The sequence below is a fragment of the Ambystoma mexicanum genome, chromosome 4p (genome assembly GCF_040938575.1).
Source record: "Ambystoma mexicanum isolate Mex_15411 chromosome 4p, UKY_AmexF1_1, whole genome shotgun sequence".
Classification (NCBI taxonomy): domain Eukaryota; kingdom Metazoa; phylum Chordata; class Amphibia; order Caudata; family Ambystomatidae; genus Ambystoma; species Ambystoma mexicanum.
The window spans coordinates 410,306,845-410,331,019 of NC_090927.1; the positions used below are offsets into that span (position 1 = coordinate 410,306,845).

A 24,175-nucleotide genomic window follows, 5' to 3' on the forward strand; every position below is an offset into this window, starting at 1 on the left:
CTCTCCGTCTTAGAGGATGAGGAGGAGGAGGCCTTTTTGTGTGATGAGGAAGACCCAGCATGCTTCTCCGTAGGCTTGTCCGCAGGGCGTTTTTCGACAGGCCGTACCTTCTTCGAGGGAGGTTCCGACTTGCTCCTGGAGGCCGTGGAGCCAACTTCCGATGCCGGATAGGCACCCGCTCCGTCGTTAAGCCAGTCGACCAACCTTCTTTTTCGGTCTTTAAGGGTTTTTTGGGAGAAACCCTGGCATATTTCACATGTATCCGCCGTGTGGTGTGGGTGGAGACAGTAGATACAATCCATGTGGGCATCACCTTCATAGACTTTTTTGAGTCCACATGTCGCACAAGGACGAAATAAAGCTTTTCCGGACATATTATTTCCAGAATGTAACGTCGCCGAAGCGAAATACAACCTAATTATGACTAGCAGTAACCACGAGGATCCCACTACTTTGAAAGACGGTTGAAATCTGAGGGAGCGCGGGGGCGGGTCCTGTATTTATATCATGGCGTCCTGACGGCGCGGGCACGCATGATACAAAACGAGGTGGATAGGACGCATAGCGTCGAAAAAGTTTTCCTACGGGAAAGGGTCTATATAATGTACCGGGGATTCCCAGCCTGACGACGGGGAATATTCTAAGCATGTGAATCCATGAAAGATCCAATGCTGGAGAACTGTATTTCTCACAAGGTTAGCCAGAGAAAGTTAAAAGGGGAGCCCCTAGGGCAACCCAGCAACAATAGGCACGTATTGCCACAAAGTTGTCAAAGAGGATAACTTTTAAAAGACACTATGTAGAGTCTTAAATATGACACCCATAAAAAGAGTAAAAGATTCTGTGAGGGTGGAAAGAGATTCCCACTCACTGAGGTATAGGGAAAAATAATCTACGAGTCCAGCAAAAGGTTCTGGGGTTGACAAAAGGTCAGGAAGATTTATCCTTAATATGAAAATCTTACCTAACTGCCCGTTAAAGGGCTTTCCATACATGGCAATTGCAAACCAGAGAGGGCGGGAAAGAGGCCAAAGTACTAAATGGACATAGGACCAGTGAAAATCTCCTGGCACTGCTATTTTAGAATATATGGTACACTAAATGGCATTGTGGTCAAATGTGTTTGTGCACAAGTAAAACAGTTTAAAACAGAAAAAATAAACATCCACTGCTACCAGCTGATCATTGGCACACTAACTGAAACCACAAAGTTAAAAAAGGAAAGAATTAGGATACAAAATATCCTAACCACACTTCAAGGTGTTCAGCTTTAAAAATACAAGAGTTCCTAGAGGGAGACTGGGTCTTCCAGTATCCTATGAACTGATAAGTTATCCCCTAAAAGTGAGGGAAAAAAAAAAACAAGGAAGTACAGCTGAAGGCTTGATTTCCCTCCAAAAAGTCAGGCGAGTAAGAAGAAAATAGCAAAAAAGATAGGCTGTCCTATAGAAGTGTATGGGAGAAAAGTGGCTAAACTAATCTTTCATAACAACCTAACTGCACAGTCACCTCCCTTGATAGAGTTTGCTAGACTGTAGTGTGTCTTCCCTTTTCCCTATAATATGGGGGCCTTTCAGAATCTTCCCCTTGTGGAGTCTGACAATCCTTAACTATAATGTATTGTATGCAACGAACATCTCAGAAGGAGAATCGGTAATATTGTGTGAAGCATGCACATTTGCACCAAAAAATGTATTCACTAACCAATCACTGGCTGACAAAAAAAAAAAAAAAAAAGGACAATGCTTTGCAAATAGTTTAACGAAGTGTTATGCTGAGAATAAAGTACAAGACAACTATAACACTGAAGAAAAGAACGAAAAAAAATGTGCATTAGTTATATTGCCCAAAACAATCAAAAAGAAATGAGCCACTGACTGCAATACTCGGATACAGTACCTTCAAAACACAAGATGGAAAGAAAGCCTGGTTTTTCAAATGCGCCGGAATTTCAAATGCTAACCCCAAGTCCTTTCCTGGAATAAAGCACATTAAATTAGGATTTTGATCGTGTCCACTAAGCATATCTAACTTTCATGTACAATGATCCATTATAATCTGTCCTTCACTATGTTTAAACTCTACCTACAAACCTCTCGAAAAGGAAAAATGTGAAATTATGTCCAAAAACGCTCCTTGAATGTATCTGCAAATGGACACGCAACTGTTGTAAATAAAACACGAAACTTCAAACGACTCACATTTTTGATAAACCCAGTTGGAAATGTTAACAGAGAGGACTTGAGCCTAAACCCAAAATGACAAAAGCAATAGCGGTTTCAGTCAAAGCAATAATTATTCAGTTCTTGGTGTCTTCAAACTGCAAGATTACATAACTGACAGCAGATTCCTGCAATAAACACAAGTAGTGAGGAGAACCGGCATAGAAACCATGAACTGCATGCATCATAGCATATCACATTGAAGCCTCATGTTACACCAGTTAGGCAACAGGAAAGCAGAGTGCTGAGGCCTCTGTGGGTACCGTCAACAAATGAAACCAAGACCTAAATGAATCCTTTTGTAATTTTATTCCATATACAAGATGGCCCTGAACTCAGGAGCAGATGCAAATACACGTATGGATATCTTTCCCATGATTACAAGAAATAAAGGCTAGCATCTCCCTGCAGACTCCTCCCCTTTTCTAGGGGAAAGGAGCAATTAAATCTAGTCTGTCTTTAGTGTGTGTGCGCTATAGACCTGGCATTTAACAAAAACACTAGATGTGGGCTATCAGAAGTCGGCACTCCACAATTAATCATCCACAAGTTCCAGATAAAACACTGAAGAATACAATAAGGCGTGGTCTTCCTCTTATCGCGGTCCATCCCACATTCTAATCTGATGGGCCACTATTATTCAAGGACTTGTTAATTTCCACTTAGGAGCATAGGCCCAATGTACCCACCCATCAAACCAATAGCCATCTGTCTGGTCTCGCTGCTTGAAATTTGTTAGGCCAATTTGTTACCTGGGGATTGTGCAGTCCCATTTTTGGGACCCCTAAACCTTTCGTTTCATACTTTTTTTGGGACTTGGATTATTTTTGCGGCAGGACCTCTACTGAAATCCCACTGCAACCCTTATTTAGAATAGTTCAGGGTAGCCAGTTGTTGGGCAAGATTTGAAGCAGTACCCTTTGGTGTGGAATAAAATGAGATGCCTGGATTGTTATCATTAGAAGAATCATAAGACCCATTATTAGAATCAGTACTCTCTGTAGAGAACCATTACCCATTATTAGACTCACTGTTAGAGAATCATTAGAATTACCATTACCCAATCATTACTCTTTGCTATGGAATAATTCCATTATTGCATTCTGTTTAGAACTGATAGGTAGATTATTGAAGTAGACACTATCCACATTAGACTGCCACCTTTGTATGCATTTGCAATTTGCTCATAGATCGACATGTTTACATATAGTGCTTGCCATTAGGAGAGAAACATGCTAGACACTTTGCCATTTGCAATAGAATGACACTTGCACATATTTGAAGTGCCACAATAGAGCTTTAGAGACACAGTATATTTGCAGCATGAGAAAGAATGATTTGCTATGTATTTATGTTTGCATTAGAAATAGCGCTTAGGTTGAGAGAAACCTATTGTTAGCAGGAGAGCAGACGAATTAGGCCTGGAATGACACACACAGGCATATTTGAAATGACATGAAGAGCCATTTAGTATGATGACGCATGTATGCTTTGTAGTTATATATGTAGAGATATGTTTGACACACATGTATGTTTGTTGAGTCACTTAGAATAAGTTTGCATTATAGTGCTTGGATTTGCGTAAACGCTAGGAAGCATTTACCACGAGGCTTAAGGATCATGAAAGCCATTTCTTATGGCAGACACAGAAGCGCCACTCTGCGCGAAGATTGCTATGAAACACTGAAAGATAAGAAGTCACCCTTGTCCAAGAAGGGAGCCTAATCAGCTGGGCTCTGAGCTTCGGGGAGACAACACGAGGTTGGGGGCTGCTCCATGAGCATGATGGGGAGATGGAGGCAGTGCTTTTGCATGAGAGAGAGACTGGACAGAGAGCATTTCGTAATGCAGACAGAGCCAACAGTGGAAGTGCATGGAGAAATAGGGAATTAGATGGTGTTTTTCGCACCAGACTCAGATGGCCATGAAAGAAGATATGATGTCCAAATGTCATGCTGACAGCACACGAAGTGACAGGACACGAAAGGAACACGCAAACAGAATCTGGCAGGCATTTTGCTAAAACGCTGACAGAGACATTCTTAGCTTATAGAATGTATGTAACCATAGAGATCTGTGCGTCATTTGAAGAGTATAACCAGAAGGGGAGAGGGGACTGTCTCGAGAGAGCTAGCAAGAGTTGCATAGTTGTTGGTTGCTGGAGGGAGAGCTACAGGGGAGATCGAGAGAGGTGCTGATTAGTTGCTGAGGTTGCTGGCTGTTGGTTGGAGATGGTGCAAGATGGAGGACGAGATGCGATGAGAGAGAGGTGTCTTAGTGCAGCAGACTGATGGGGCTTTGATGAGAGGCCTGGCAAAGAGAGCTGGAAACACATGCAAAATGGGAAGTATGGTTTTGGCGTAGCCTGAACTGATTGATTAGGACAGACACACACACACACACACACACAGCTTTGGGTGAAGGGGAAATCAGACAGGGATTGTTGAGAGCGAGAGTGTGAAGATGGTGTGGATTGGTGTGGATTTGGTCCTGCATGAGGTGATGGATGCTGATGCTTGCATTTAGACTGCATTAGACATTATAGGCTTGTATTAGAGACCTGAAAGGCTTATAGTTATTGCATGATTTGCTTTGCACCAGAAGCATAAAAGGTGCAAATTCGAGAGTAGCTAGAGTTTTAGCATTGCCTGCATTATGCTTAGCTGTGTCATCATAAATAAATGTATCCCATTGTTATAAATTGAATTGATTCATGTGTTATCTTTGTGTTGTGTCTTATGTTATTCTGTTGTTAGAAGTAATCTAGGAGTAACACAGTGCACATAGGGCCTGAGATACGAATGCAGCCAGGGGGGTATAGTGATCCATAACCCCCTAGGGGATTGTCAAAGATTGTCTGAGACTGGAGCCATCCAGGGGGGGAGGGGGGAAGGCGATGGTTAGGGATTTGTTTTTTTCAGACTAACATTGGGTGCACTACCACAACCTTGACCTCCTGGCAATAGGAACTCAACCTTTGGTATAAGTCTGTACTACACAGGTTGGTAGTGTGGCTGAGCAGCCAGGCTTATCTCAAGAGGGGTCAATGAGCAGTAGGGGAGTTACACAGAGATTCACAGTGACAAGTATCCAAACCAACATTTACACTCAAATTAATAATTGTTTAATCAATAAACCTGAACAGTCCGTTTGAGCAAGCCTTCTTCAGAAGGGGCAATATAATAGTAACACAAATGCACTACGAAAAACACAAGTTTAGTGTCTCTAAATCAGCAGGTACCCATGTGGGATGACACACAGACACTTCCTACACCCCCCAGTCAACTTAAATAGCTAGGACACTGTGGACATTAATATCATTGGTACATTTAGAGTAATACAGAGATACGTAAAGCGGTTTCAGAATAAAACAAGAGACAACACAAATATTCTAAAGCAGATAACTACTTTTGAACCCTCCAATGCAAAATAAATTAACCCTTTCCTGGAGGGAAGGTAAAACCCAAGTAGAGGGGAGAAGAGTCATTCAGTGAAGCCAGGCCAGCCAATGTCAATGGAGCAAAAGTCTAGGTGAGCCGAAGCACTTCTTGCAGGCAAGTAAAAGTCTTGCACAATGTTTTAGAAGTCTTTGTAGAAAAAATAGAATCAATGTAGGGCCACAAGCTGGAAGGCTTGCGAGAGGTAGAAGATGCAAGCAACTCTGCAGAAGCAACCAAGACGAGTCTCAACTGAGAGCAAGTAAGGCTACAACAATAAGAGGTAAGTTTTTAGACTGTACAGTACCTTTGGTTAGAAGAAATGGTTCCAGCTGGCTTCTGTTCCTGTGTTGCTCTGCAGATCCTTTTGTTCCTGTGCCTCAGTCGTGGGGACAAGAGGGAGGATTTCTGGGGACTCCTGCAACGGAACGGGACAGGACGGTCGGTGGCAGAAAAGGACAAACTTTTATTTAACGGCCCTTTGTGGTTTCAGCTCCTCACGTCTCATCAAATAGCACCACTGCGGTCTCACGGATACCACTCTGGATGTTCCTTGCATCTGGGGTCCAGCACTCTGTTGAGGTGGCTCAGGCTTGGTCAGTCCTGCTTCAACGGAGTCCGGGGGATCTTCCTTCGGCACGGGTCCATCTTAAAAGTGATGCACTCTGTTTGGTGTTCCTCTCCCTGGCACTTTGGTTCCAGCAGCGGAAGTACAGCCAGCTGTGAAAGGATGTCCAAACGAGTTCACTTTGGAGTTGATAGGTCCCACCAACTCAAGGGGAGAATTCGTCCTTGCAGGGCTTCTCTAGTCGAAACAAATTCGGAGCTTCAGCACAGCAGCAGGGCTTCACCTGGCAAACCAACGGTCCAGGAGTTGCAGCAGGCGTCTCTTCCAAGTTCTTCTTCGGATTCCGTCCAGTGGTCGACTCAGCCTTCGAAGCCAAAAAACCTTGCATTTTATGCAGGTTTCTCCCATTCATTCGAGCCTTGCTGCCGGACAGCCAGCCAGCCAGCCAATCACCATTGGGTGCATTCCTGTGACCAAGGGGATTAAGCACAGGGAGTTTCAGGCACCTCCCTCACTTCCTGCCCCTGCCAGACATAATGGAGCCAGAGGCGGGCTTCACTTGTGAATCCTGCCAAAGGCAAAACGAACAAAGGGACCAACACTGGTTTGGCGCTCAGAGCAAATCTCAAGGAGGACCATTCCAGCAAGAAATGGCAAAAAAGAAGACCGGGGCCATTTTGACAAAATGGGCACCCTTGGGTGCTTTACCAAGGCTGCGATTGCAGCTCGCGGTAAAAACGCACAATGGTAGTAAAAAGTAAATCACTACCACCAACCATTAATTGTAGAAAGAGCAACATAAAAATGTTACATGAGAAACTAGACAAAGATGATACTAAGCAACCCCTCCAGTACCCTATTGTAAGATAGTGTGTGCTGGGTCTAGAAAGTTACAAAATGTAAGTAAAGTCAACGTACTGCTCTTGTAAACAGTTTCACCAAAGGAAGATATTTAAACCTTTGGGAAATCTAAGACTACACTGAAGGTGATGTGTGCTGTGTCACAATGCAAAGATGATGCCTATGGAGTTTGTCATACTCCAAAACCAAAAAGAAACGGAGTCCAAATCACAGAAAAATACGAGAGTGGGAAAAAGAATCTCACTCACTCCAGATTAAAAATTAAAAGTCCTAGAATCCAGCCAAATTCCTGGGGGTCTCTAAGGTAGAGAGGAATTAGCACATTTCTCATAATTCTCCCTAACACCAGTGCTGGATCAGATTTTCATAATTATGATAAATCTTCCTGCCCTATGTCAACCCCAGAACTTGTTGCTTGGATATTGTAATTATTTTACCTTGTCCCTAGGGGAGTGGGAATCTTTTTCCCCCCTCTCACCTAGTCATTTACTCTTTTTACAAGTGCCCTCATTAGGTCTCACCATAGTGTGTGGTGGAAGTTACAGTTTCCTACTACTTAGGACTGACGGTAATGTACTACGGCAGCACACAGCATTTTAAATGCAATGGCTTTCTTTTTAATTCTCTTATTTCTTGGGTGAACTACTGTTCCCAAGAAGTAATGTGGGATTTTCCATGCCCTTTACATTTTATATAGTGAGCCAGGACACCGCACCTTATGTAGAGTGCTGGGGGGATACAATGAAACCCCTTTCTTACTTACCTAGGAACATTTTCTTTACAATTTACTTGAATGGCTGGTGGCAGCAGTTTTACTTTTAGTCTATTATTCGCAGGCGGTCAAATCAGCTTTGGTAATGCTGCTAGAATGGTGGGCTCCTTTTTTCCATAGCTTTGTGTTCATCAGGTGGTCGACTGCGATTCTAGGCGGGAAAGAGCCTGGTTGAAGTTTCGTCTTTGGCTGCAATCCTTGCCAAGGTTCCAGAGTGTCTGAGAAGCCAGGAAGAGAGTGAGGAGTCCAAAACAGCACAGCCCTTTGTCCTTCACCTTGCCTGAAAGGAACCAAGTCAAAACTGGGGGGCTGGCTGTCCCGATTGGACAGACAGACCTCCCCTCCCCCTTTCTAAAAACTCCAGGGAGGGCTTGCAGAAGATGTGCTGTAGTTCCTGGTAAATACTCAGATCCTGGAAGCTGCTGACAATTCGACCAATGGAACTGAATCCAAACGGGAAGAAAATAAGTCTGTAGCGATTTCCAGTGACCAGAGAGCCTGCTGTGTAACCGAAGCCTGGTGAGATCCAATAGTCTCAGGTAGACCTACATTGTGAGCCATCCCACGACATGCTGCGACCTTGCTGGGCTGCCAACCACCAATATCCTGGGACCTTGAGCTTGAGTGCAGTGTATAGTCTTCCGAAGTCTGAATCCGTCCGAAACGTTGGTGGACTCCTGCTTGATCTCCAGTGACGCAATTGAAATCTTTAAAGTCCCCTCACCAGAGTGCAGGACCAGATTAGTTAAGAGAATCTGACCGGTAATATTTGTTCTTCATCCGGCTGCTGTAAAAAAGGTGCCAAATCCATAGGGCCGCAAGAATCCAGGAAGACAACCTTTGCTGGATGCCTCCTCTGACTGTTGCTGCAAGTTCGCATCCAGCGTCCAGTTCGTTCGTCTCCAGACGAAGAATCCAGGGACCGGGTCCTGTGCTGCTGCATCCTGAAGGCATCCACTTTGAAGCTCTTTTTTTCTCCTAAGGTACTGTGTGGGCTTGGGTAATCAGTCTGGTGTGCATCCTGTGAGGCTTAGGGGGCGATTTGTGTGGTTGGGAGTTTGCCCATACCACTTGCCAGGCCTAATGCTGGAACGCACATAGGGAGACTTTTCAGAAGTAGCTGAACTTCTAACTCTGAAGTGAATACTTACTTGTTGAAGAAGAAATCCTTTGGACCTCTGACTTTCCTGCAACTGAACCCTATCCCGACTTGCCTACAGCTTGCACCTAGACCAGAAGGGTCCCTCATTCACTTATTTGAGCATTTGTTAGGCTCTTATACAACACAATCGTGTTTACAAGCGCCACAAGCCAATTGGGGAATGCACAAAGTAGTAAATACAATGCAAAGGAACAGTAAGTATACTAACATGGTCCTACTAGACTTTGTGGCCTTTGGACATGCAAGTGCAGTCAAGCTAAGTGCAGGAGGTAAGGAGGGGGAGGAAGGATCAGGGCAAATGCTGGTCCACTGGCCAACTGCTGGGCGGAGCTATCCCAAGGAGTGGGATGCACAGCCGCCAGGCAGGGAGCCCACAAGGGAAATCCTTAAGGGGATTGGGGGGGGGGGATTTACTGGTGTCGACTGGGCAGAGGGCCTGGTAACCTGTGAAAGTCATGTAGGTATCTGGCCGCCAGTCTCATTGGCAGTGGGTGTTTAGCAGGGAAGTGAAAGCGGTGGAGGAAGGCAGAATTTTGAGAAGTTTACGGAACTTATGGAGGTCCAGCTCAAGTCAGAGTGGCAGGTAGGCTGTTCCAGAGAGAGAGAGAGAGAGAGAAAGAGAGAGAGAGAGAGAGAGGCAGCAGCCACAGAGAGACCTACCCTCCCTCCCCCACTCTCTGCCTGGAGAAGTGTTTGACAATCAGAGTTGGAGTTAGAGGAGCGGAGGGCTCTGGCAGGGAAGTAGTTAGGGAGAGAGTTGGCGATGGCATGGACCCAGACCCCAGAAAGTCTTGTGGATGATGCAGAGGATCTTAAATGTGATCCTAGCGGCCACCGGGAACCTGTGGAGAGATCTTGGGGCTGAAAAGATACAGTCCCTGGGCTTGAGGCCAAGGATAAGACTTGCAGCCCTATTCTGGATTAGCTGAAGGGGGCGTAGGAAGGAATGGGGGAGATTGAGGAAGAGGCTGTTGCAGTCCAGTAGTCCAGACTAGAGAAGACCAGAGTTTTGCAAACATTGAGCTTCTGGGGAAAGGTGAGGGAAGGGAGAATGCCTCTAAGGAGGTGAAGCTGGCAGTGGGCGTTCTTGGCAAGGTCCAAGATGCGAGGGGTGAAGGAGAGAGGAGTTAAAAACTACCCCCAAGGCTTTTGGCCTCAAGGGATGGTTAATGTAGAGGGTCCAAGGAGGGCAGCCAGAGGGTAGGAGGGAAACCAGGCGCTGGGGTCGCGAAAGTAAGGATATCCGTCTTACTGGCATTGAGACGGATGTCATTAGCCGCACACCGTTCCTGGATAGCGGACAGACAACCAGAATGAGAGGAGGAAGTGGAAGAGGGAAGTGTGAAGGAAAGCTGTGTGAAATCAGCATAACAATGGAAATGAGGAGAGAAGGAGGAGATCAGGCGAGCAAGAGGGGCGAGATACATATTGAAGAGCTGTGCGATAGGACAGAGCTCTCGGGAACGCCACAGGTAGAGAGGGAAGTAGTGGAGGAGAAAAGGTTCAGCTGCAACTGGGAGGGGTGGTTAGTGAGAAAAGAGGTCAGCCAGTCCAATGCCCGGTCCGTGGTGCCGAGGGTATCTTGGAGCCATTTTATGAGGATAGAGTGGTTGACCGTGTCGAAGGCAGAGAGATCGAGGAGAATAAGAAGAGCAGGAGAACTAGAGTCAAGATTTGCGAGCATGTCTTCACGGGTGTTCAGGAGAGCAGTTTCCGTGCCTCTAGATACCTGGAATCCAGATTGACTGTCATGGATGCAACTAACCAGTTCACTTTGTAGAGTCAGTTGGGGGAGGGACAACTTCTCCAGGAGTTTACCCAGGAAGGAGGTGGTACAGATGGGGCGATAGTTAGCCGGGCAGGTAGGGTCAGCAGACTGTTTTTTTAGGAGAGGATGCACAAAGAGTGTTTGAGGGGAAAGAGGAAAGGAGCCAGTGGTGAACGAATGTTTACATAAGTAACCAAGAGCCGGGGGCGCTGCGGGCCGGGGGGGGGGGGGGGGTAAATGTTGTCCTTAATGGATCGAGAAAAGCAGGGGAGCACTCGTTTGGCGACCTCATCAGGTGTTATGGGCAGGAGGAAGAAGAGCCAAGACTGCGGGAGCGGGAATGGAGGTGGGGTGGAGAGTGAAGACAGCATGTCCTGAGTTTTAGAGGTGAAATGGGAGCCCAAGGGGGCAGAGGTAGAGACTGCAGTTGGATTGGCGAGTTTCTTGCAGATTTTGAAAAGTTTTGCCGTGTTAGTGGATCCAGAGATGCGGGCTTGGATGTGGGCCCTCTTCTTAAAGCCAATAGAAAAAGCAATATTGCGTTTGGAGCAAGCGATAGACCAGTTTGTCAGAGGATGAACCCCAATTCTGCCACTTATGTTTCAGAGATGCCAGAACGGACTTGTACGAGCTGTTGCATTTAGAGGCAGGTTTCAGGTGGATCCTCATGACAGGGGCAAGGATGTTGAGGATGTTGGAGGTGCAGGTTAGCAAGGACAGAGTCAGAGGGAGAGTCAGGGGCAGGGGTTGGAGGCAGGGATGAAAGTGGAAGCAAAATCAGCGACTGACACTCGCTCCATCAGTCGAATGACAGCGAAGGAGGGTGGCAGTGCAGGGGCGGGTCTGACAGAGGACTGAGGGGCCCCAAGCGGGAGGATAGAGAGTGGTCAGTCTAGGAGAAGGGAGGGGTGACTGGGTTAGCGGTAATATGTCACTTACTGCTATGTTACCGCTATATTTGTCCTGACTCTGACAGGGTTCCACAGCCTTCAGCTGCGCTCCACTGGGCTTTCGCTCATCATTCTGGAGAAACTGACTTGTCATTCTGAGAGTCAGTACTGGGAAACATGGTTTCCCTTAGTTTTATGAATTTGTTGCTCCTTTTGGCAACTGTATTTCAGTGCGCCAAGTACATTACAAGTTGTTAGACAAGATTGTACATAATAACCCTGTGGGAGACTACACCATCCTTGTCCTCTTGGCAATAGAAAACCAAACTATTGGTATAGGTCTGTACAACACAAGTTGGTAGAGTGACTGAGCAGCCAGACTTCTCAGGAAGGGTAAATGTGAGCTGTAGAGATGTAACAGATTCACAAAGACAAGTATTCTAATAACACTTACACTCAAGGTTTTCTAGTAAAATAATTATTAACAGTTAGTTTTAAAACAAGTCTTCTTTAGAAAAGGCAATATGCAATAATAAAGTACACTTCAAAATACACTTCCTCAGCCTTAAATTAAGTAGATAGCGTTTTGGGACGTCACACACACACACACACACACACTTCCTACACCCTGAGGTGACTTCAATTGCTAGGACACTGTGGACATTGATATATCACTTAAACACTTAATGCAATACTGAGGTTATGGAAAAAGGAAAGGTTAGGGAAGGAAACAAAGGTTAACGAGTTCTCTGAACAGGTGAGTACTTTACAATCCCTCAATTAAGTATAGGTTAGCTTAATGCTTAAGTATAGGTTAACCCTTTCCCAGCAATACAAGTAAGAGTCTGCAGGGAGCAAGGACAGCCAATGCGTAAAATCCCTCACGTGGACTTACTATCCTGGCCTGGCCTATGGGCGGTTGACCTCGTAGTGTAGGTGAAGAATTCTTCCCTACAATACAACTTCCAATAGCACTGAAGGACTATCTTGGAAGGTGGATTGCCTGAAAGATGGAATGTCACCCCAGGAAGACAGCAGAGTGGAGATGGTATTTGCCCCAGAAGACAGCTGGCTGCAATGAAAAACATGCAATCAGTTTTCAAGGTGGTTACAACAAAAAGGTATTCAAGAAGAGCCAATAGTAACTCACGTGGCGATATGGGCGAGAGCCTACAGGTGAAAGGATAACAATTAGAAAAAAAGGAAGAACCTGCAACTCCTCCTCCAATTCAAGCAAAGATGTACAACAAGATCTTACCCATAGGAGGTGGATTGTAGGATCCGTGAAGCACCAAATAAATCCCAAAATGTCTTAGTGGTGTAGTCGGGCAAAGTTCAATCCAAAAATGTACCCAAGATGACAAACCTAACACCGCCGGCACGAGGACGCCTAATCAAGGTGCTTGTATGGCAGTCTGTAGTCCAAGCACATTAAATGGTCGTAAGGAAATCCAAGAGTTCGTAGTTACATGAAACCGGGAAGCAATGGCAGTCCAATAAGCGTTCCACGGTCGACAAAGTTAAAAAAATACCTGAGTGAGCAAAACGTGAGGCAAAGCAAAACCCAAAAACTAGAGCCAAGGTCCGGTACCGCGTTAGAATCCAGACAAAAAACAGCAGGCAAGGCAGGTCGTAGTACAGTTCCGAGGTCTGAGTAACGGGATATCAATGATCACCAAGGAGCAGTACAACAGAGTTCCGTGAAGCAGAAATGGTCAAGAATCATAAGAACCAACAATGAACTGATGAAGGTGAGAGCTTGAATGAATGTAGATTCAGAAGCAACGCTTCTGGGGTTGGTAGTTTATATTCTGGTCACCTGACCTACGAAGAGCGGCATGACGTCGGAGGTAACGTGACCCAGAACAAATGTGCTACGGCAGCCAGCGTCTCCATGGCAACCCCCAGCGTTGTTGGAAGGAACAGGGTACATCCAACGGAGCTTTACGCGCTGCATTCAATGCTCGTGAATAGTTGGGCACTGCAAGTAGCAAACTGGGAGAGGAACGGAAACAGCTATGATGAACTGCACTAGTTGAAGGAACATGTACAGCCTCAGAGATGGCCCGGACTGGATTCCTAACGCAATGTCAATTTAAAATGTCTAGGGAGCTGAGGCACTTCTGGAAGATAGCACAAAAGTCTTGCACAATGTTATATATAGAGTTTGTAGAAAAGAAACACTGTTAGGCCTCAAGCTGTAAGGCTTGTGAAAGCAAAGCTGCAAGCAATTCTGCAGAAAATGCAGCTACTGCAAGTCTCCAGTGAGAGGAACAAGTTACTTTCTTACCTGGTAACGTTCTTTCGATGGGATGGTCCGACTACGTATTCCATATCTATGACATGTAATCACCACAGCTGTGCTGCTTCGGAAACTTTTTTCGGCGTCTGCGTCGATGACGTCGATGTGCCGTCGTCGAGGACCTTCTCCGACGTCCGACGTCATAAGTAGGACGCACGACGCCCGTAGCCTCAGTTGTAGTTTTTTCCCCCAGAACGTGTGACATTAGTCAACTGCCAGTCAGACACAAAGCCTTGCGGAACGTAAGCTGAAATCGCAAAAGAAATTCTGCAGCGGGGAAGGCAGGGCGGGAGCGATATGGAATACGTCGTCGGACCATCCCATCGAAAGAACGTTACCAGGTAAGAAAGTAACTTGTTCTTCGAGGGGATTGGGTCCTCCGAAGAATTTAGAATCAAAATTTAGAATAGCCAATCAAATAGCAGAGCAAAGGACCGCCTTGCCAAAGGTCAGATCCTGTCCTCGGATGGAATCGAGGGAATAGTGACGTACAAATGTATGTACTGAAGCCCAGGTGGCTGCATCACAGATGTTGCAAATAGGAACACCCCTCTGCAGGGCAGTAGATGCAGCCACACCCCTGGTAGAATGGGCCCGCAAGCCAGCTGGTGGGTCCTTACCCGCCAAGCGGTAACACTCCGAGATGGCTAAAATAATCCAGCGAGACAAAGTCTGTTTCATCACAGCTTGCCCCAAACGCTTTCCAGCGTAACCAATTAAGAGTTGATCGTCCACTCTGACACGGGACATGCTTGAAACATAAAAGCTTAAAGCTCTCCTAGGATCAAGCCTATGGAGCCTCTCCTCTTCCTTACCAGGATGCAGAGGAGGATAGAATGCCGGAAGAACAGCCTTCTGGGCCAAATGAAATTCCGTCACTACCTTCGGAAGAAAAGAAGGACGAACTCTAAGGACAACCCTGTCCTTGTGAAATACAGTGAAGGGTGGCTTAACTGAAAGTGCCTGTAACTCACTCACTCTGCGAGCGGAAGTAACCGCAACTAAAAACACAGTTTTCAGAGTTAACAGCCTCAAAGGGCAAGAATGTAAAGGCTCAAACGGAGCACCCATAAGAAACTTAAGAACAAGGTTTAAATCCCAACCGGGCACCAGGAAAGGTGAGGGAGGGAACACATCAGTGAACCCTTTCAGAAACTGTGAAATTAAAGGGATTTTAAAGTAAGAACACTCTTCAGACGAGCGCTTAAAGATGGACAGCGCCGCCAGGTAACCTTTAATGGTACCCACTTGCAAGCCCCTGTGGGCCAAAGAAAGTAAAAAGGACAGAACCATGGGGATGTCACATGCAAAAGGATCCACATTCTGAACTCTGCACCAGTCGCAGAACTTACGCCAACGGCAACGGTACAGAGACTTTGTTGCTGGCCTTCGGGCCGAAAGCAACACCTCCATCACGGCTTCAGAGAGGTCCCAATCCTTATACCTCAACCTTTCAGAAGCCAAGCGTGAAGGTTGAGGGATCTGACCTCTGGATGGAGAACCTGACCCCCCTCCCGTGAGAGCAGATCGTCTCGGTAGGGAAGACGACGCGGAGGGCAGATGGACAAGTCGAGAAGGTCCGGGTACCACGTCCTCCGAGCCCACGCCGGAGCAATGAGGATCATCCGGGAACCGAACTTCCGTAACCTCCGCAGCACTTGCGGGATGACGGGGACTGGAGGAAACGCGTACAGCAGCGGGAATGACCACTCCACCACAAACGCGTCTCCTAAGGCTCCTTTTGGAGGAAATTCCCGCAAGCAAAACCTTTCGCACTTCTGGTTGACACTGGAGGCGAAGAGATCCACTTGAGGGGTCCCCCAATGGGCGAAGATCTCCAGGAGAATCTCCTGAGCCAACTCCCACTCGTGAGAGATCGCGCTCTGCCTGCTCAGAGCGTCCGCCGTCAGAACTCGAGCTGCATCGCCTCCCTGCACAGAGGAAGTGACCCTGCCCCCCCTTTTTGTTGAGGTAGTGCATGGCCACTGTGTTGTCCGTCAGGATCAGGACACTTTCCTCGCACAGTCGGCAGAAAAGCCTTCAGGGCTAGCCTGAAGGCCCTCAGCTCCAACAGATTGATATGGAGTCTGGACTCCGACGGAGACCAACAACCGCTGTCAGCCCGTTGGCATGAGCTCCCCATCCCGTGAGGGATGCATCCGTCACGATCGTCACCTCCGGCCAGGGAAGCCAAAATGGAGCCCCCTTCATCAAGTTGCCTTCGACGGCCCACCACAAAAGGTCCCGGGCGACCGAGGGCGGCACCTGAACCGGGTCCGACATCCTGCCGGAGGACTGAGACCATTGCGTCTTGAGTGCCCACTGCAAAGATCTCATCTGCAGGCGAGCCTCTGGCACCAGAAGAATGCAGGATGCCATGAGGCCAAGCAACCTCAAGAACTCGAACGCTGGGAGCGTCTGGGCATGCTGAAACTTGTGCACCATCTGCAGAATGTGAAGAGCCCTCACCTGGCGAGGAAAACACTGCCCCAGGGAAGTGTCGAGCACTGCTCCGATGTACTGGAGCCGCTGTGTTGGCGTCAAATGGGACTTCTTTAAATTGAGGGAGAAGCCCAACCTGTGAAGGGAGTGGCAGGTGACGGACAGATGATCCAGGACTTGCTCCGGAGAGCTCCCCCTGATCAACCAATCGTCCAGGTAGGGGTAGACGTGAATCCCCCCTTGCCTGAGATGCGCTGCCACCACCACCACCATGAGCTTGGTGAAAACCCTCGGGGCGGAGGTCAATCCGAACGGCAGGACCCGAAACTGAAAGTGCGAGTCGCCAACCGCAAACCTCAGGTACTTCTTGTGCTTGGGATGGATCGGCACATGGAAGTAAGCATCCTTGAGGTCGAGTGACACCAACCAGTCCTGAAGCTGAAGGGCCTGGAGGACTTGAGAGTAACCATCTTGAACTTGTCCTTCCTGAGGAGTTTGTTCAAACCGCGCAAGTCCATGATGGGTCTCAATCCCCTGTCTTTCTTCGAAATCAACAAATAAGGGGAATACCATCCCTTGTTCCTCTCCTCTACAGGCACCAGTTCTATGGCGCCTTTCTCCAGCAGGGCTTGAATTTCCTGCGCAAGGAGCGGATCCGGACTCTGCAAAGAGGTTCCCCGGTGGATTGTCGCGAGGCCTGTGCCGAAAGAGAAGACAGTAGCCGTGGGATATGATCTGGCTTGCCACTCTACAAGATGCTGCGCCAGCCTTCCCCCAACCGGCGAACCATGGGACATGGCCTCATGACTGAGTGGGAGCGGCTGTGGCGTTACCTGAGGGCAAAGAGGCAACTGCCCGAGCAGCCTTGGCACCACGGGTACCCTGTCATCCACCTCTGGTACCCCTGCGTTGGCCTCTTTGACTGCCAGCTCCTCTCGCTTTACTGAAGGAGGAACAATAGCGAAAGGAACCACCCCTCCACTGCTGTCCCCTAGGACGAAAAGGCGGAGGTTGGCGAACTGCAGCGCCCAACTACTTCGCTGCAGCTTTTGAGGTCTGCAACCTCTCAAGGCTCTCGTCGGCCTTGCTGCCAAAAAGGTGTTCACCGTCAAAGGGCATGTTGAGGAGCCGGGACTGCACATCAGGAGCAAACCCCGACTTCCGCAACCACGCAAACCTGCGTATCACGGTGCTCGCCGCCATGGACCTACTGACGCATTCAGTTAAGTCCAAGCCCGACTGAACGGACTCACACATGGCATCCTTACCATCCTGGACCATAGCAAGGAAACCATCCAGTTCGTCCCCTTCGGGAATATGTTCAGCCGCTAACGCAACACAGTTCCACAGAGTGTGCGTGAAACGAGACAAGGCACAAATGGAGTTGGCCGCCTGAAGCGCCATACCACCAGAAGAAAACACTTTCTTCGCCCAGCCATCAAAACGTTTGTCGTCCCTATCAGGAGGGATGGTAGGGTACGACGCCTGCTTTGCCGGGGCCGTGGCCGCCTGCACCACCAAACTCTCCGGAGTGGGGTGCCTGGTCAAGTAGCAGGGGTCGCTACTGGCTGGACGGTTTTTCGCGACAAGGATCTGCCCACCGCCGGGAGACTCTCCGGAGCAGTCCAAGCCGCAGCCACCCTTCTCTGTAAAGCCATATGGAACGGCAGTACCGGGTCAGTTGGGGGACCAACATCAAGGATGTCCGTCAGATCATCCTGCACAAACTCCCCTGGGGGAGCAGACCATCCCAAGTACTCAGAAACCCTAGCCATAAGGCGCCGGTACGAGGAATCGGCATGAGAGCCAGGCTCAGGCCTACAAAACTCCACCTCCGGAGAGGTATCCAGTCCACTGGCATCATGCAGTGACTGCCTCAAATCGTCAAACTGACTATGGCCCGAGACAATTTCATCTGGAACCTGACTAGGAACCAGGCCATCAGAATCCTCATCCGCATCTGAAATATATTCCAGGTGGCGAAAAGAAGGCACCCGAGAGTGCTTGCCCTTAACCAGAGCCTTCCTAGGGGGTTCCCCCATGCCACGGGGTACCTCCGACACGAAAGGCGTCGATGGCGTCGAGCGAATCGGCGCCGACGTCGAGAGAACAGGCATCGGCGTCGAGGAAATCGGCGTGGACGTCAGATGCAGGGCCGCCAGCATCGGCGGCGTCGACACAGCCCTCGAAGCCGGAGCCCCGAGCGTGTCCCTCGACGACCTGAGCGTCGACGGCTTCGACGACTTCCTCAGAGCCGGAGTCTCGAGAAAGCCTGTCGACGCCCTCGACGCCTCAGACGTCGATGTCTTCCTCGAAGACCTCACAGGTGCACACGGTCTCGAACGCGTCGAGGTCCGGGACCTGAACGGGTACGTCGAGAACGAGTCTCCTTGTCCGAACGGGACCTCTCCCGTGACTCGTGCCGACCACTCTTGCGAGCGGTGTCTCTCGACCTCTCATGACCAACCCCACTCGGGGGCGCGGACGGCTTAGTACCCTGCGACTCAAGAATCGCCAGCATTTTCTTCCCGAAGGAAGCCCATTCCTCCGGCGTCGCACGGCTGGTGGGGTAAGCGACGTGCCGGGCAGAGTCCTCCGGAGAGGACCTGGAAGACGACCGGTGTCGGCGCTTCCGAGAATGCCTCAAAGAGGCTGAGGAGTGGCGAGACCGACTCCTAGAAGGAGACCCACGAGACTTCCGACGATGACGCGGAGAGTCACCCCTCGAATCATCCGTCGAAAGCCCTGCAGACTTCGACTTCCGGGGCTTGGACACCCGACCTACCGACAACTTCTTCTTGCGTTCGCGTAAGGCTTTGGACGTGAGCGACTGGCAGTCGATACAGTCATCCGTGTCGTGGGCCTCCCCGAGGCACCAAAGGCAGGCGTCGTGCGAGTCCGTCACCGACATCTTGGACCCACACTCCCCGCACTTCTTGAAACCCGGACGCGGGGTCGAAGACGAAGTAGAAGACATCTTCACACAAAGGATTTTCACAAAACGAACAGGTTCTAAGAACCGAGAAGAACAGAACTCCAAAGAGTCGAGGCGTTAACCGAGATTCACGAAGCAACACGTTTGCGGAAAAAACGGAACTGAGGCTACGGGCGTCGTGCGTCCTACTTATCACATCGGATGACGTCGGAGGAGGTCCTCGACGACGGCGCATCGACGCAGGACGCAGACGCCGAAAAAAGTTTCTGAAGCAGCACAGCTGTGGTGATTACATGTCATAGATATGGAATACGTCGGAGGACCCAATCCCCACGAAAGACAAGCTACAGACCAAAAGAGTTAAGTACCCCTTTAGTCAAGACAGTACCTTAGGTTGGAAGAAGGATCCATCAGGCTTCTGTTCAGGTTGCAGTCCTGCAGTTCCTGGGCCTCAGTCGTGGAGACAAGGACGACTTCTGGAGGACACCTCCACTGCAGTTTGAAGGTCAGCGGCAGCAAAGGGCTCCTTCCAATTCAGCGGCACTTCACGGTTTCAGCTTCCGGAAAATACCACCGCAGTTCTTACTTCTGGGGTCCAGCACTCTGTTGAGGTGGCTCAGGCTTGGGTTGTCCTGCTGTGGGAGGGTCCTCGGGATGTTCCTGGAGCTCGGGTCCGGCTTAAAAACTATGTACTTGTTCCTGGTGTTTAACCCATGGCACTCGGTTCCAGCAGAAGAGGCAGTACAGCCAGCAAGTAGAGGGGTTCCAGTGGAGTTCGTCTTGGGGTCAGTTGGTCCCACCAACCCAAGGGAAGAAGTTGTCAGTTCCGGGCTTCTTTAGTCAATACAAAATTCAGAGCTTCAGCAATGCAGGGACCATAGCTTCTCCCTTGAGCGTTGTCTCCTCACCCACATTCCCCAAGGTGGTCAGGTGGAAGAAAGCCCTTTGTCAAGCTCCAGTCTTAAGAGCTCCGGACTACAGCCAAACCTTCATTGTGCAAACAGATGCTTCCAATACCGGTATAGGTGCACTTCCGAGTCAGCTGGATAAGAAAGGTAGGGAACACCCAATCTGCTTTATCAGCAGGAATCTGAAGGAACCAGAGACAAGGTGGGCAACCATAGAATGTGAGTGTTTTGCCATTGTGTGGTCTCTGAAGAAGTTTAGACCATACTTGTATGGATCTACTTTTGTGATTCAGACCGTCTACCAACACTTCAGATGGTTTTATATGAACAATTTCTATAGATTTTAATAAACAACAACTATCCGAACAGTGAACAGTGACAATGTACAAGTATCATATGCAGTAACATATGTCCACCGTCTCCCCCTTACCCTCCTCCCTAACTCGAGCCTACTCCGCTTCACCATCTGCCATTGTTCCATCTGGGGTGCTCTCTCCGCTGCACTCCCAGAGGAATCATCTTCTAGGCTGGCCTGGTGGATCCAGACAATGTGGCCACTAAGTGCCTCCAGGCCATCAACATATCCGCTTCTTCACCCCCCCCCTACCAACGGCCCCGCTCCATACCTATGGTCTATTGTTTGCTTTCCACCCGATAGCCTATATACTGGCCAAGTGCAGAATTGCCAAGTCCTTAAGTCTATTCACGTGTTTCAACCTGCACGGCATGGAAAACCCTCCTACCATGTACGTCCATACAGATTCCACTTCTAATTTAATCCCTTTCTAAATCAAGTGGTGTGCTACCTTGCTCCAGAACCTTCCAATTTCCGGGCATGCCCAGAACATATTTATCATCCCTACGTTTACCTCCCCACATTTGGGACATGTTTGTACTCCTGTGTTCTTGAATCGAGCAATCCTCTGGAAGGCGGGGGGAGGAGGGAAGTTATGTACACCCTGTGGGTAATTAACAACTGAATTTGTTGTAGCCTCGCGTTCCTGGACACTTTCATGTGGTATCTTCTGCACCCTCACCCACAACCCACGATTCATGAGTTCCCCGGCTTCCTCTTCCTAGTCCCGTCTCAGCTGGATCACCTAATTTCCCACCCTTGACATCAGCAGCTCATAAATTTGAGAGACCTTGTGTCCTCCATCTGACATCGTTTCTATGGTTTATAGTCATTTAGTCGAAAACAAAAATGTCGAACGTCATAATGTCGTGTTTTTTTCAATATGTTTTTTTTTCGAAATGGGGGTGGTCCCCCCCAATCCCCCCCTTTTTTTATTTTACCCATTTTTTATACTTACCAAACCTAAAAAATACATATAAATAAAAAAATAATAGATTCGACATTTTTTCGATATATTTTTTCGACATTTTTGTCATTCGACTTTTTATTTTCGACATTATGACTGCACACCCGTTTCTATAGCCGTGTTGGGCTTACCCTTCAGCACTGTTTCCGACCATGTCTCATTCACCCGCCGCACCAACCTAGTGTAAGCAATATACTGTCCCGGGTGTAGGCCAGGGTTTTCTACCAACGCATCAAATTCCATCGCCTTCCCATCTTGCCATACACATCCACCAGCTGTCATGATGCCTACCCCCAGGCATTTGGAGCAAGCCCATCAGCCCCAGGAACAGGCATCCAAGTGCTTACTAAAAGCCCAGCAGCCCCGACTAGGGGCTGTCTGGGTACAGTCCTGGCGCCATTGGCACCAGGCTCATGTACATTACTTACCTCATGCAGACCATGCTGCAATGAAGTCAAGCCAACGTGAGGCCTGAATGGGACTACTTTACTTCAGGGACTATTTTTTTACTCGGGTGTGGTTCTGGGGGGAACTTCTTACCTGGGACTACTTTGGAGGCTATTTAAACCACGCCCGAACAGCAGCACTTGCTTCGCGAATTTCTGCATCAAGCAGCGCAACGCTCACCGTGCCTGCAGTCAGCATCCAGTCTTCTGCCACGCCCGCCTCGAATCCAGAGCTCCTGGAAAACGAGGAAAGAAGAAGGAAAGGTTAGAACACGGACATTATTTAAATTCTTTACCGGATTCCGGATCCATCACGTCTTCGAACTTGGAAAGGACATTATTTCTGCACGCGTCGCATCGCCAGCTGCAGCACCGCACCATACTCACCAGTCCTCGCAGCATTTTTCGATTCAGCGCTGCCTCCATCATTTTCCTCGCCGAATTCCAGCATCTAGGGGACAAAAGAAATATAAGGTAAGCCGAGAGAGCCAACAAATACAATCTTTTTACCACCATAGACTTACCTGATTTACCACCGGAGGCATTATTCTTTAACATCCCGCAACTTAAGCCGCACCTGTAAGGAGAGAGAAAACAAAAGTTAAATACAAGCATCTTTTACTGGACAGCGTTGGGTAATACAGACTCTTACCTGAACGCCATCAGCTGCCACAAGACAATCTTCTCTTGGACCCAGCTGCAACACAAGAAGGGAATGGGACAAGAGTGAATATCGGACATATTGAACTCTTTGGACTTTATACTTACGGGTTCTCGCCAGGAACCTCAGAGTCAATATTCATCCGGAACACTTCCAACGCCTTCGATCCAGTGAAGTAACTGGTATCTACGTGCCCCTGCATTCCACGCAGGATGGAGAGCTCATCCTTCATAAACATAAAGTGAGATTACTGAAAGGGAATATCGGAGGTGATTAGTGGGGAGAACAGTGGGGTGCCATTACTAGAATCCACGGGTGACTAAATCCCCTTCTCCACTTGCAGGAGAATACTTCTACGGGTCAAGCAGACGAGATTAGGCTGGCCAGTCCAGTCTGTCATCTCGGCACTACGCTTCACGTTGGAGGAGACCGCAGCTGTCCGGGTCCGATCGACGCCCCTGTGGGAGCCAGGTGAGCGTAACACCAGCTTTGCTATGCCAATCGGTTCCATATGCCTACGGATGATCTTCCTCAATTGCTCATCTACTCCAGTTAATGCCACTAGCGGCATTCGTGGGGAACACAGGGTCGGCTTCTCCATGGCCTGGCAAGCCTTGCGCCAAATCCTCATCCCAATTCTAACATTCTCGTACCCCCCCCTTTTGCTCTGATTTCAGCAGCCATATCATCTCTTTTAAAAAGAACGGGACCTATTCAGATCTCAGAAATCTAGACTGCGATGTTGAGTCTTCCGTTAACCACCTAGTCATATATTTTAGTTGGCTGGCTAAATAATAAACCTCAAATTTGTGCAATTTAATGCCCCCTTGATCATACATGTTTTGCAGTTTCCACAGTGCTATTCTGATTCTGGTGTTATGCCATATATACCCTCTACATATGCTCTGGAGTCTAATGAAGAATCACTTGGGTATCATGTATGGTATATTCCGAAAAAAGTTTGACAGCCTAGGCAGCACTACCATCTTCAACAGCGACACCCTCCCCATCGTGGCTAGTAGGAGTTTAGCCCAGAATCTCATACTGTTTTCAATGTTGGCCACTGCCTTCGCCGTGTTGTGTTTGTATTCAGCCTCCACCGTGTGATAGATATCAATCCCTAGGTAACAAAGTCTTAGTCTCCCATTGCGTGTGTAATAGTGGCAGTTCCTCTCGTGGTACCCCTCTAACCCTTGAGATGGGTAATGCAGATGAAGGGGGAAAATCCTAAATTGTTAAGATGGTCAATCAGCCTACAGGGGTTTGATTTTACCATTGAACACAGGTCAGGGTGTAATCACCAAAATGCTGTTGGTCTCTCCAGAATGTATGACCGACTGGAGTAAGGAGATTGTTAACACACACCGGACCAGGATCTTTTCCCTTAGCCTTGGATGTAGCGCACAATTGGAATGCTTTCTCTTTATTTTCAGCTAATTTAATTTGAGATGGCACACAATCAGTCTCACACCCCTTTTA

At 48.3% G+C, this 24,175-nt stretch overlaps 1 protein-coding gene across 2 annotated transcripts in view; it reads right to left on the reverse strand.

Moving 5' to 3' along the window:
* DDX1 (DEAD-box helicase 1) overlaps nucleotides 1-24,175 on the reverse strand; it is a 795,552-nt gene that overhangs the window by 494,937 nt on the left and 276,440 nt on the right. For both annotated transcript variants that reach the window (XM_069605939.1, XM_069605941.1), the window contains exon 11: nucleotides 1,900-1,976. In XM_069605939.1, the coding sequence (XP_069462040.1) occupies nucleotides 1,900-1,976 (77 nt within the window). The remainder of the gene's footprint in view (nucleotides 1-1,899; nucleotides 1,977-24,175) is intronic.